This window comes from Oncorhynchus mykiss, chromosome 30 (genome assembly GCF_057628025.1).
Source record: "Oncorhynchus mykiss isolate SJ-2025 chromosome 30, ASM5762802v1, whole genome shotgun sequence".
In the NCBI taxonomy this organism is placed as follows: domain Eukaryota; kingdom Metazoa; phylum Chordata; class Actinopteri; order Salmoniformes; family Salmonidae; genus Oncorhynchus; species Oncorhynchus mykiss.
Genome location: NC_143051.1, coordinates 16,883,307 through 16,898,174, shown reverse-complemented (window position 1 = coordinate 16,898,174; position 14,868 = coordinate 16,883,307). Strand labels below are relative to the sequence as shown.

At 45.9% G+C, this 14,868-nt stretch overlaps 1 protein-coding gene across 1 annotated transcript in view; it reads left to right on the top strand.

The window, feature by feature from the left end:
* vps50 (VPS50 EARP/GARPII complex subunit) overlaps nt 1–14,868 on the top strand; it is a 222,461-nt gene that overhangs the window by 66,156 nt on the left and 141,437 nt on the right. The window contains exons 11-12 of the mRNA XM_036971386.2: nt 252–350; nt 6,452–6,592. Coding sequence (XP_036827281.1) covers nt 252–350; nt 6,452–6,592 — 240 coding nt within the window. The remainder of the gene's footprint in view (nt 1–251; nt 351–6,451; nt 6,593–14,868) is intronic.

The window sequence follows — 14,868 nt, the reverse complement described above, 5'->3', positions numbered from 1 at the left end:
CCCTTGCTCTCTCTGACTGACATGTAGTCTGTGTCCCAAATGGAACCCAATTCCCTACGGAGTGCACTACTTTTGGCCAGAGCCCTATATAGTAGTGCACTAAATAGTGAATAGTGTGCCATTTGGCACTCAGACTTTAAAGACAGCAGCCTCAGCCCTCCATTATGGAAGCTGTTTCTCTTGGCCCAAGGAGTTGATTCATGACCATATCCCTCCTCATATCCCCTCATTCCCCTCTACCCACCCAACAGGAGCAGCTGGATGTGGCCTTGTCTAAAACCTGCAAGCACTTTGATGTCTCCCACTACACCAGAGTTCAGCTGGCGTACACCCTCCTGGAAAAGACCCAGGTGAGAGACCTCTAGCAACAGATCTCTGCTCTGTCGGCTTCCTTCCTGATCCTTTTGTAATCCATTCCCCCCCCCTTTCTCCCTCTTCCTTCTGTATATTGTTCTCGATCTCTCTTTCTCTGTCTTTCTCTCTACCTACCTGTCTGACCTTACGTCTCTCCCTCTGATGTGGTGAGATGATTCATTCCTGGGTTGACGCCCGTTTTGGTATCCCCCTTTCCTCCCCCTTCCCTCTGTTGTGCTCCCTGTTTCTCCCTCCATCTCTCTCCTTCTCTCTCCCCACGGTGTTGATCAGAGGTGATGATTCATACCGGTCTTGTGTTTTTTTACACCGTCTTCTCCCCCCAATACTTCCTGCAAATCACAGATCTGTCACTGGTAAAGATTTTCCACCACACACACAAGATGGGGAAACATCCCCCTTTTCCATGGGATTGATTTTGGGATGACGGAAGCACACAATCGCGTAGACAGTTTGCGACAAGCTGTCACCATCACAAAGATTGATTGTATTGCTTTGTTCTTGGGACTGTCAGGGGTAAGAACTGCCACCAAAAAACAACCCTGGAGATATGGCAGTGTATTGTGGTGTCAAATGATGTCTGTCGGCCTCCGTAGAGAGAGAGATTTTTTTTTTTTGTGGATGCTTGTTTTTCTGTGTTGTGTGCACTTTCATTAAAGAGAGGGTGTCTGTATTTTTACACGTGTGTGTCAGTGTAACTCTGTACTGAGATGGATGGTGTGTGAGGGCTCAGATGAGTCAGCTGTTATCAACTGTCAGTCTCTTGCACACATACTCACACCCCACTTCACTGCGAAAATGAGCCAGACATCACCAGAAAAGCTTCCACCACTTCCTTCCATGCAAATTCATCACTTTTACTCACTAAGGGTGAGGCTCACAGAGATGTGTGAGTGAAGACAAGCACTGCAGATCTCTATTCCTGCCTGAAACTCTGGCAAAGTATCCGGTTTGTCGAACAAATCTATGTCTAGGCAGGTAGCCTAGTGGTTGAGTGTTGGGCCAGTAACCTAAAGGTCGCTGGTTCAAATCCAGAAGCCGACTAGGTGAAACATCTGTTGATGTGCCCTTGAGCAAGACACTTAACCCCAATTGCTCCTGTAAGTCGCTCTGGGTAAGAGCATCTGCTAAATTACTAAAATGTTATGCAAACTTTTCAGCACAGTGCACTTTTAGTGTAGTGGTAAATGATAGGTGTTAGAGAAGACATAAGCTTTGTTCGAATACCCTTACTAACATACTGTACACCACATACTTGATGAGTATGTACTATTAGTTCATTTTAGTATACTGTAAACGAACGGTGTCCTTTCAGTTGAGTGTACTAGCACGTACCGGAAGTTGATGCTGTTGTTATGCAACTTCTTGCTAGCTTGTTAGCATAACAAATGACAAGTTTAGACATCTTACAACTTCCTTAACAATGTCCACTGAGAACGCACAACGATTCTACCACTTAGCTAAGCTAAGAATGACATAAATGATCAAGTCATTAAATGTTGGGTAGTTAGATAAAATATAGCTAGTTAATATACTGGCAATACTGACAATGTTAGATAGCTAGCTAACATACCGGTATATACAAGCAACTGCTGTAATGATATGCTATGCGGTTTGTAAGGATAGCGTAGCTAATATATTGTCAGCCAACATAACGTGTAACATACCTTATTGGAAAAGTCATTACTTTTTTATTACAGTGCTCAACATGTTCTTAAATTTGTCATAGTTAGTACAAATAATTATACTACCATTTTGTATCCACGTTCGTCAGACTCCGGCTGCATATTTTCCGCCATTTCCTTCAAATCTGAAAATGTTATGAAGCCACGCCCATTTTTGGAATATATGCATTATGGGCCTTAAAAGCACAGAAATATTGTCCACTGCTTGTATACTTCGTAGTTTGACGAATGTAGTACAACATCTGGGAACTTTTCGCATACTAACTATATCCATACTATGACCAATAAGCATACTACATACTCAATTTACGTCACAAATAGTATAGTTCGAATGAGTATTCTAACACAGATATAGAGCTTGTCTTGTAACAAGTCGTTCGTTTACCTGGTAGACAAACAGGCAAATAACTCTTATGCCTATAACATGACCTGTAAATTTCTCCTATTGCAAAGCTACTCGTGTAGGAAACAAAAACATGCTGACGTGATGATTAGCGTATCTATTTGATTGACATCATCAGCCATGAGACGAGAGTGGCCCTTGGCTCCGGAGATTGCGTCATCAGCTGATCAGGAGCTTTTTGGAGTAGGCTATCCACAATCGCAATGGTTGTGTTCTCCACAATGATAAAAGCCAGCAGGGGAGTAGTGAGTGTAGTGCATGCTCTCAAACTCAAATACCTATTGTTGACTGGCTCAGGGCCCTTTCGCTCTTTGTTGGGGCGCGTGACACACACACACACACTACACTCACTATGTTCACTGTATCCATGTACAAAGCAGATTGCTGACCTTCAGGCCCTGGTCTAAAGTATCGGGCTCTGGTCAATAGTAGTGCACTACAAATCAAATCTTATCAAATTTGATTTGTCACGTACACATGGTTAGTAGATGTTAATGCGAGTGTAGTGAAATGCTTGTGCTTCTAGTTCGACTGTGCAGTAATATCTAACAAGTAATCTAACAATTCCCCAACAACTACCTAATGCAAACAAATCTAAAGGGGTGAATGAGAATATGTACATATAAAAATATGGATGAGCGAAGGCCGAGCGGCATAGGCAAGGTGCAATAGATGGTATATAATACAGTGTGACATGAGTAATGTAAGATATGTAAACATTATTAAAGTGGCATTATTTAGAGTGGCATTGTATAAAGTGACTAATGATCCATTTATTAAAGTGGCCAGTGATTGGGTCTCAATGTAGGCAGCAGCCTCTCTGAGTTAGTAATTGCTGTTTAACAGTCTGTTGGCCTTGAGATAGATTCTGTTTTTCAGTCTCTCGGTCCCAGCTTTGATGCACATGTGCTGACCTCGCCTTCTTGATGGTAGCGATGTGAACAGGCAGTGGCTTGGGTGGTTGTTGTCCTTGGTGATCTTTTTGGCCTTCCTGTGACATCGGCTGCTGTATGTGTCATGGAGGGCAGGTAGTTTGCCCCAGGTGATGCGTTGTGCAGACCGCACCACCCTCTGGAGAGCCTTGGGGTTGAGGGCTGTGCAGTTGCCGTGCCAGGCTGATACAGCCCTGATACTGCACCGCCTTCACCACACTGTCTGTGTGGGTGGACCAATTCAGTTTGTCTGTGATGTGTACGCCAAGGAATTTAAAACCTTCCACCTTCTCCACTGCTGTCCCTTCGATGTGGATAAGGGGGTGCTCCCTCTGCTGTTTCCTGAAGTCCACGATAATCTCCTTTGTTTTGTTGACGTTGAGTGAGAGGTTGTTTTCCTGACACCACACTCCGAGTGCCCTCACCTCCTCCCTGTAGGCTGTCTAGTCGCTGTTGGTAATCCATGCCCACTACTGTAGTGTTGTCTGCAAACTTGATGATTGAGTTGGAGGCGTGCATGGCCACGCAGTCGTGGGTGAACAGGGAGTACAGGAGGGGGCTGAGCATGCACCCTTGTGGGGCCCCAGTGCTGAGGGTCAGCGAAGTGATGTTGTTTCCTACCTCCACCACCTGGGGGCGGCCCGTCGCAAAGTCCAGGACCCAATTGCACAGGGCGGGGTTGAGACCCAGGGCCTCCAGCTTGATGATGAGCTTGGATGGCACTATGGTGTTGAATGCTGAGCTGTAGTCAATGAACAGCATTCCTACATAGGTATTCCTTTTGTCCCGATGGGATTGTGCAGTGTGATGGCGATTGAGTTGTTTGTGGACCTGATGGCGGTATTCAAACTGAAATGGGTCTAGGGTGTCCGGTAAGTTGGAGGTGATATGATCCTTGACTAGTCCCTCAAAGCACTTCATGATGACAGACGTGAGTGCTACGGAGCGGTAGTAATTTCTATCAGTTATCTTTGCCTTTGTTACAGGAACAATGGTAGCCATCTTGAAGCATGTGGAGACAGCAGACTGGGATAGGGAGAGATTACAGACATATTCAAACACACCATCCAGCTGGTCTGTGCATGCTCTGAGTGATACCATCTGGGCCAGCTGCCTTGTGAGGGTTAACGCATTTTAAATGATTTACTCACGTTAGCCATAGAGAGGGGGTGGGGGGGCGTGGTTCTTGTTAGCGGGATGCGACGGTGGCAATGTATTATCCTCAAAGCAGGCAAAGAAGGTGTTTTAGTTTGTCTGGTAGAATGATGTGGCTGGTTTTCTTTTTGTAGTCTGTGATTTCCTGTAGACGCTGCCACATATGTCTCATGTCTGAGCCGTTGAATTGCGACCCCACCTTGTCCCGGTACTGGCATTTCGCTTGTCTGATTGCCTTGCGAAGGGAATAACGACACTATTCATATTCAGTCTTATTCCCAGACCTCTTTCCATGGTTAAATCTGTTGGATCGCACTTTCATTTTTGCGCGAATGCCGCCATCCATCCACGGTTTCTGGTTAGGGTAGCTTTTAATAGTCACAGTGGGTACAACATCTCCAATGCAATTCTTTATAAATGCACTCACCGAGTCAGCGTATACGTTGATGTTGTTCAGAGGCTGACCGGAACATATTAAGTCTGCGTGATCAAAACAATCTTGAAGCGTGGCTTCCGATTGGTTGGACCAGCGTTGAATGGTTCTCGTCACTTGTACATCCTGTTTGAGTTTCTGCCTATAAGACGGAAGGAGCAAGATGGCGTTGTGGTCGGATTTGCTGAAGGGAGGGCGGGGAGGGCTTTGTATGCATCGCGGAAGTTAGAGTAGCAGTGGTCAAGGGTATTGCGCATAGCGCAATCAATATGCTGATAGAATTTAGGTAGCCTTGTTCTCAAATTTGCTTTGTTAAAATCCCCAGCTACAGTAAATGCAGCCTCAGGATATATTGTTTCCAGTTTGCATATAGTCCAGTGACGTTCCTTGGTGGTCGTCTTGGTGTCTGCTTGAGGGGGAATGTACACAGCTGTGACTATAACGAGAATTCTCTTGGTAGGTAAAATGGCCTGCATTTGATTGTAAGGAATGGGTGGACTTGAGTTACTGTCTGTTGTTATGATTACACCATAAGTTGTTAATCATGAAGCTTACACGTCCGCCCGTCCTCTTCCCAGCAAGGTATTTATCTCTGTCGGTGCGATGCGTGGAGAAGCCCGGTGGCTGAACCAATTCCGACAATTTCTCGAGAGAGCCATGTTTCTGTGAAACAGAGAATGTTACAATCTATGATGTCTCACTGGAAGGCAACCCTTGCTCGAATTTCGTCAATCTGTTCTCTCTGCTAACGCACAGCAAGCGGTAGCATGTACACATTACCTCAATTACCTCGACACCGGTGCCCCATGTATTTTGCCTCGCTATTGTTATTTACTGCTGCTCTTTAATTATTTGTTATTCTTATCTCTTATTTTTTGGGGGTATTTTCTGAACTGCATTGTTGGTTAAGGGCTTGTAAGTAAGCATTTCACTGTAAGGTCTACCTACACCTGTTGTATTTGGCGCATGAGACATTTCATTTGAAAGACCTGTTATGCACTTCATTTAGAAATTACCTCGCAACTCAAGTAGGCCATTGGCAATGGCTGCATATCAACTGCAATTTCTGTAATCAGAGATTTTTCCCCCAACTGTTAATGTTGATGTCGTGCGGCGCGCTTTATATCCATCGCAAATAATTTGAAAGATGCATATTCCCACTTACTAACGTAACAGCATTGTTGCGTTAAGTAGGTCTATTTGTAAAAAATGATCCGTTTATGATGATTATTGGAACCTGTTAGTGGTAGTTTTGTGGTAACTGCAGTGTGGTTTGAATTGTGTAGAGGGATCTTTTCTTAACGTTAATGATTGAATTCTGTTAGGCCATGGACCAGCTCCACATGCACTACACCTAGACCATCCGTAACATCGCCATGTCAATGACATCTCCAACTGCACTTCAAACAGGTCTTACGACGTTATCCGTCCCGTGTAATAATTTGGGCCCCTGTGTCTCCTCTCTCTATAGACGGCCATGGACCAGCTCCACATGCACTTCACCCAGGCCATCCACAACACTGTGTTCCAGGTGGTTCTGGGATACGTGGAGCTCTGTGCCGGCAACGCCGACACCAAGTTTCAGAAGATGCAGTACAAGGACCTCTGCACGGTAAGGATGCTAGCGAGCTACCTTCTGTGTCTGCTTAGCAAGGCCAACCGTGACCTTACCTAGGGTTTGTGTCTTCTTAGGACGGCCAACCGTGACCTTACCTAGGGTTTGTGTCTTCTTAGCATGGCCATAAAGGAGAGCCGCACACTCTAGGAGCTCATATGCAAAAATGTAATGTCCAACGTTTCGACAGCTAAGCTGTCTTCATCAGGATATAATCAAACACTGCGGGATGACTCATTTATATAGTGTCAAATGACACAGGTCACAAGATTATTGTGACTTTGCCATTGTAATTGTTTGTAAGCATGTGTAGTCTAAAAGGAATGTATGCTATCCATTTGTTGTTTGTATGCTGTTCTTTGTATGCCATTTTAATATTTGATAATTAACCAATGATATTAGGCCACACTTGGCCATGATTACAGACACCTGTGTCATTTGACACTATATAAACGAGGCATCCCGCAGTGTTTGATTACACCCTGATGAAGACAGCTTGGCTGTCGAAACGTTGGACATTACATTTTTGCATCTGAGCTCCTAGAGTGTGCAGCTCTCCTTTTATTTTCAAGTGATCCACTCCGCTAGCCAGCACCTCGTCTTAATAGGTGTGCGTTTCTTTTTCTTCTCGATTCTTAGCATGGCCAACCTAGGGTTTAGGTGTTATGTTTTGTGTAGGGCCAGGAGTTTTTGATCACCATGTGTCTACCTGGCCAGGCTATGATTGGGGCCAGCGTTTGTCCTGGTCTTGTCCCATTAACACAAAGAAAGGATATCCTCGTTTGACGTTCAGGGGATCAGGAATAAAACGTGTGTTTCTATTATGTAGGTGACCATTAATACTGTATCTTTAATGAGCCATCTGTCTGGTACAATGTCTGGTAAAGTTGAAAAAAAAACGGCTTTAATCTGTGGTAGAGTACAGACTTGGAGAAGATCTTATAAGCTTGGCTCGATGCCCACTGAGGAATGACTATATATTTAGTTGTTTATTAAAGAGCTTAAAGGATTAGGCCACACCGGTAGAAATCCCTGCTACTCCGTTAACTTGATAAACACTCAGACAGACACACGACTCCCTGAACGCTCATATTGTTCTCTCGCCAAGCAGAAAATGCCCTTCTGTCTTCATGAGAGATGGCACTTATCACTCTATCCTCCTGAATGAGATGGAGAGAGAGATGAAGAGAATGAGACTTTCATTTTCTCAATCCGGGAAGAGGCATTTTCAATCGTATACCTTTTTCTATGAGATAATTCATCTTATTTAAGTGGACGACGAATGGGCTCTTTTGAAAAGTAGCTCCTGAGTGGCGGTGGTGCTTTTATTGGGCCAAACGCTCTCTCTGCCCAGACCCAGAGCCTCGGTCGTATCCAGACCCCGCAAATCACATTTGCATGCTAATATAAAGCGCATGCAATCAGCACGGCCATGCATCACAATCCTACAGAGTGAGTTGTCTTCTCTTCCTGAGCCTTTTATGACCTGGCTGCTGACACATTTGCGTGGGGGAATCAAACAGAAGAGAAGATGTGCTCAATGGAAGCTAATGTTGTCACTCCCCTCAATGGAAGCTGATGAGGTCACTCCCCTCAATGGAAGCTGATGATGTCACTCCCCTCAATGGAAGCTGATGTTGTCACTCCCCTCAATGGAAGCTGATGAGGTCACTCCCCTCAATGGAAGCTGATGTCACTCCCCTCAATGGAAGCTGATGTTGTCACTCCCCTCAATGGAAGCTGATGTTGTCACTCCCCTCAATGGAAGCTGATGATGTCACTCCCCTCAATGGAAGCTGATGTTGTCACTCCCCTCAATGGAAGCTGATGAGGTCACCCCTCAATGGAAGCTGATGAGGTCACTCCCCTCAATGGAAGCTGATGCTGTCACTCCCCTCAATGGAAGCTGATGAGGTCACTCCCCTCAATGGAAGCTGATGAGGTCACTCCCCTCAATGGAAGCTGATGTTGTCACTCCCCTCAATGGAAGCTGATGAGGTCACTCCCCTCAATGGAAGCTGATGATGTCACTCCCCTCAATGGAAGCTGATGATGTCACTCCCCTCAATGGAAGCTGATGCTGTCACTCCCCTCAATGGAAGCTGATGCTGTCACTCCCCTCAATGGAAGCTGATGCTGTCACTTCCCTCAATGGAAGCTGATGCTGTCACTCCCCTTAATGGAAGCTGATGCTGTCACTCCCCTCAATGGAAGCTAATGCTGTCACTCCCCTCAATGGAAGCTAATGCTGTCACTCCCCTCAATGGAAGCTGATGCTGTCACTCCCCTCAATGGAAGCGGACGCTGGTACTCCCCACTGTCGTTTTTTTAATACCTTGGCCACTAGATGGCATAGAAGCAGCTGTGGTTTGTATGAGAACTGGGACTCCTATGGGGAGAAGCACCATAAATGTGGGTTGGAGGCAAAGTCAAGGCAGGTTGAAAGCCTAGGGCATTTATTAATGGTGTTTCTGAGGAAAAAAATATCTAAATATCATTCCCTCCCGTGCCAGAAACCTCCTTCTGGTTCAATGTTCTTCAAAACTATCTTCTATCTTTTAATCTACAAGGAGTACAAGTTACACTGCATAGTTTAAGTTTGTCTCTCTAAGACACGTATGGAAACAAATCTTCTAGATGAGTCTCCTAAGTAGAAATAACTTTTCCTCCTCCTGGGTTCTTAATGACTTAGCAGAATAATTTGGTAAACTGTTAGGCCCTGTGGGATCTGTAATGTTTTGCAGTTCGGGCTAGGAAGGCAGAGAAGGATTCCGGGTAGGAAGGGAGAGAAGGATTCCGGGTAGGAAGGGAGAGAGAAGGATTCCGGGTAGGAAGGGAGAGAGAAGGATTCCGGGTAGGAAGGGAGAGAGAAGGATTCCGGGTAGGAAGGGAGAGAGAAGGATTCCGGGTAGGAAGGGAGAGAGAAGGATTCCGGGTAGGAAGGGAGAGAGAAGGATTCCGGGTAGGAAGGGAGAGAGAAGGATTCCGGGTAGGAAGGGAGAGAGAAGGATTCCGGGTAGGAAGGGAGAGAGAAGGATTCCGGGTAGGAAGGGAGAGAAGGATTCCGGGTAGGAAGGGAGAGAAGGATTCCGGGTAGGAAGGGAGAGAAGGATTCCGGGTAGGAAGGGAAAGAGGGATTCCGGGTAGGAAGGGAGAGGGGGATTCCGGGTAGGAAGGGAGAGGGGGAGTCGGGGAAGGAAGGGAGAGGGGGAGTCGGGGAAGGAAGGGAGAGGGGGAGTCGGGGAAGGAAGGGAGAGGGGGAGTCGGGGAAGGAAGGGAGAGGTGGAGTCGGGGAAGGAAGGGAGAGGGGGAGTCGGAAGGAAGGGAGAGGGGGTGCCTGTGAAGGAAGGGAGAGGAGGAGTCGGGGAAGGAAGGGAGAGGGGCAGTCGGGGAAGGAAGGGAGAGGGGCAGTCGGGGAAGGAAGGGAGAGGGGCAGTCGGGGAAGGAAGGGAGAGGGGCAGTCGGGGAAGGAAGGGAGAGGGGCAGTCGGGGAAGGAAGGGAGAGGGGAAGGAAGGGGCGGTCGGGGAAGGAAGGGAGAGGGGGAGCCGGGGAAGGAAGAGAGAGGAGGAGCGGGGGAAGGAAGGGAGAGGAGGAGCGGGGGAAGGAAGGGAGAGGAGGAGCGGGGGAAGGAAGGGAGAGGAGGAGCCGGGGTAGGAAGGGAGAGGGGGTGCCTGTGAAGGAAGGGAGAGGGGGTGCCTGTGAATGAAGGGAGAGGAGGAGTCGGGGTAGGAAGGGAGAGGGGGTGCTTGTGAAGGAAGGGAGAGGAGCCGGGGTAGGAAGGGAGAGGAGCCGGTGAAGGAAGGGAGAGGGGGAGCCGGTGAAGGAAGGGAGAGGGGGAGCCGGGGAAGGAAGGGAGAGGAGCCGGTGAAGGAAGGGAGAGTGGGGTGCCTGTGAAGGAAGGGATAGGAGGAGTCGGGGTAGGAAGGGAGAGGGGGTGCTTGTGAAGGAAGGGAGAGGAGCCGGGGTAGGAAGGGAGAGGAGGAGTCTGGGTAGGAAGGGAGAGGGGGTGCCTATGGAGGAAGGGAGAGGGGGAGCCGGTGAAGGAAGGGAGAGGAGTAGTCGGGGTAGGGAGGGAATAGGGATTCATTAACGGAGTCCAAGTCACAACCTTGGAACAGGCTGCTGAGGCATTGAGCTTAGGTGTTTTGACAGCAAGACGTGTATGTTTCACATAGTGGTCATTGGCATTGTCATGTCTCCAAGGCTCTTATGAACCATAAGATACGAAAGAATCAGAAAGGGCCATGCCTCTCACCTATAAATGTCACTCTATGTCCCCAATTTGCCTGTCTAGCAGTGACTCGCCAGTTTAGTCTGAAGTTGGATGCACAGAGTAGCACAGTATGCTGATTATGGGCGATTTCTCAGACGCGCCGACTCGTCCTCCCCAACTTTGGATTGATGGGATGTGTCATGTTAGCATTTGGCTGCGTGATGGATTGGATGGAGAGGAACAGTATGCGCAAGCTAGCCTTGCGTATGTTTATCACTGAATCTCGAACCTGATGAAGATGAAGCTCGCAGACAGGCTGTGCCTCTGACACATGAAGCCAGATAGGGTGTTTTCACTCTCTCCATCGCTCCACATTCAGTGACTGGAAACAGGTTTTAAGGAAGATATAATCTTTGTTTAACTTTGGCAGCAGTTCCACTGCTTTAAAAGAAAATGGAAAAAGACTGTCCGTGTTCCTTTAAGAACAGGGGAGGAAGGAGGAAAGCTGCTTTGTGAGATATGTTTAGGTGCTTTCATCTTCTGAGTGTTTCGCACTCATTCAAGAATACATAGGTCAACCCTTATCTAAACAAGTGTGAGGGTATGAGATAAATGTGTAGTACCTATGCCGATCTGGGAGAGAAAGGACTAATCAACAAAGCATCAAGTCTGCTGAAAATCAACACGGAGAAGAAGTAGTAGATACAGTTGAAGTCTGACGTTTACATACACTTAGGTTGGAGTCATTAACTTGCTTTTCAACCACTCCACAATTTCTTGTTAACAAACTATATTTTTGGCAAGTCTGTTAGGACATCTACTTTGTAAGTAATTTTTCCAACAATTATTTACAGACAGATTATTTCAATTATAATTCACTGTATCACAATTCCAGTGGGTCAGAAGTTTACATACACGAAGCTGACTGCCTTGAAACAGCTTGGAAAATTCCCGAAGATTATGTCGTGGCTTTAGAAGCTTCTGATAGGCTAATTGACATAATTTGAGTCAATTGGAGGTGTACCTGTGGATTTATTTCAAGGCCTTGACATCATGGGGAAGAACAATTGTAGACCTCCACAAGTCTGGTTCATCCTTGGGAGAAATTTCCAAATGCCTGAAGGTGAATGAAGGTACCTGAAGGTACCACGTTCATCTGTACAAACAATTGTACGCAAGTATAAACACCATGGGACCACGTAGCCGTCATACCGCTCAGGAAGGAGACGCGTTCTGTCTCCTAGAGATGAACGTACTTTGGTACAAAAAGTGCAAATCAATCTCAGAACAACAGCAAAGGACTTTGTGATGATGCTGGAGTAAACGGGTACAATAGTATCTATATCCACAGTAAAACAAGTCCTATATCGACATAACCTGAAAGGCCGCTCAGCAAGGAGAAGCCACTGCTCCAAAACCACCATTAAAAAAAGCCAGAAATGTCCTCTGGTCATTATGTTTGGCCATAATGACCATTATTTATGTTTGAAGGAAAAAGGGTGAGGCTTGCATGCCGAAGAACACCATCCCAACCATGAAGCACGGGGGTGGCAGCATCATGTTGTGGGGGTGGCAGCATCATGTTGTGGGGGTGCTTTGCTGTAGGATGGACTTGTGCACTTCACAAAATAGATGGCGTCATGAGGGAGGAAAATGATGTGTATATATTGAAGCAACATCTCAAGACATCAGTCAGGAAGTTAAAGATTGGTCTCAAATGGGTCTTCCAAATGGACAATGACCCCAAGCATACTTCCAAAGTTGCTTAAAACCTCTTAGAGCTCCCCCCTACTTTGTGCAATTTCCGCCTGAAGACATACCCAAATCTAACAGCCTGTAGCTCAGGCACAGAACCAAGGATATGCACATTCCTGGTACCATTTGAAAGAAAATACTCTGAAGTTTGTGTAAATGTGAATTGAATGTTGGAGAATATAACACAATATATCTGGTTTAGATAAAACAATGAAAAAAAACATACGTTTCTTATTTTTATTTTTGTATCATCTTTACAATGAACAAGATAAAACAAACATTCAGATAGGATGATGGGGACAATTTCAGTGAAAAACATAAGCGGGCAACAGTTTCAGAATGATAACTTCCAAAATGAGTGTGCTACATGACATTTATCATGAAGTCACCCAGGTGTCCCACACAAGTAGCCCAAATGTACCCAAGTTGCCAAATTGGTGAAGGTATACATTTTGAAACAAATAACTATATACAAAATACCAAAATGGTATTAACACACCCCCCCCAAAAAATTTATTTGAGAAAAATAAATGAAAAAAAAAAAAATAGGGAAAAAAAATAATTATTGACAAACAAAATATATATATATATATATATATATATATATATATATATATATATATATATATATATATATATATACATATTTACAAAATAACATGGGTAACTATTTACACACTTTCAATATTTGGAAGACCCTCAGTCCTCTATCAAATCAAATCAATTTATATAGCCCCAGCCTAAAACCCCAAACAGCAAGCAATGCAGGTGTAGAAGCACGGTGGCTAGGAAAAACTCCCTGGAAAGGAAAAAACCTAGGAAGAAACCTAGAGAGGAACCAGGCTATGAGGGGTGGCCAGTCCTCTTCTGGCTGTGCCGGGTGGAGATCACAGTGGTTGCAGAGGGTGCAACAGGACAGCACCTCGAGTAAAAATGAACAGTTTAGGGTTCCATAGCCACAGGCAGAACAGTTGAAACTGCAGAACAGTTGAAACTGGAACAGCAGCAAGGCCGGGTGGACTGGGGACAGCAAGGAGTCATCATGGCAGGTAGTCCTGAAGCATGGTCCAAGGGCTCAGGTCCTCCGAGAGAAAGAGAGAACAGACTTAAATTCACACAAGACACCGACCGGATAAGACAGGAAACGTACTCCAGATATAACATACTGACCCTAGCCCCCACCCACTTTGCCATATAACCCCACCAACTTTGCCAAAACTCTAGACAATATTCTGCTGCTGATGCCAGATGCCATAGCAGTCTCTTTCTGATGTAAAGCAGAGGGTCACTGAGCATGTGGTGCATGTGATGGGAGACTTAATCTTGCAAACACAGCAACGCCTCCATGCTGTGCCCTTTTGGCCCTTAGGCACATCCATGCGTGCACAAATACAGTGCCTTGCGAAAGTATTCGGCCCCCTTGAACTTTGTGACCTTTTGCCACATTTCAGGCTTCAAACATAAAGATATAAAACTGTATTTTTTTGTGAAGAATCAACAACAAGTGGGACACAATCATGAAGTGGAACGACATTTATTGGATATTTACAACTTTTTTAACAAATCAAAAACTGAAAAATTGGGCGTGTTGTCCGGTCCGCATGTTGTCCGGTCCTCTGGCAGTCTCTATGGGGGTACCACAGGATTCAGTTCTCGGGCCGACTCTTTTCTCTGTATATATAAATGATGTTGCTCTTGCTGTGGGCGATTCCCTGATCCACCTCTACGCAGACGACACCATTCTGTATACTTCTGGCCCTTCCTTGGATCTAACTTCCAAACAAGCTTCAATATCATACAACACTCCTTCCGTGGCCTCCAACTGCTCTTAAACACTAGTAAAACCAAATGCATGCTTTTCAACCGTTCGCTGCCTGCACCCGCACGCCCGACTAGCATCACCACCCTGGATGGTTCTGACCTAGAATATGTGGACATCTATAAGTACCTAGGTGTCTGGCTAGACTGTAAACTCTCCTTCCAGACTCATATCAAACATCTCCAATCGAAAATCAAATCTAGAGTCGGCTTTCTATTTCGCAACAAAGCCTCCTTCACTCACGCCGCAAAACTTACCCTAGTAAAACTGACTATCCTACCGATCCTCGACTTCGGCGATGTCATCTACAAATAGCTTCCAATACTCTACTCAGCAAACTGGATGCAGTTTATCACAGTGCCATCCGTTTTGTTACTAAAGCACCTTATACCACCCACCACTGCGACCTGTTTGCTCTAGTCGGCTAGCCCTCGCTACATATTCGTCGCCAGACCCACTGGCTCCAGGTCATCTACAAGTCTATG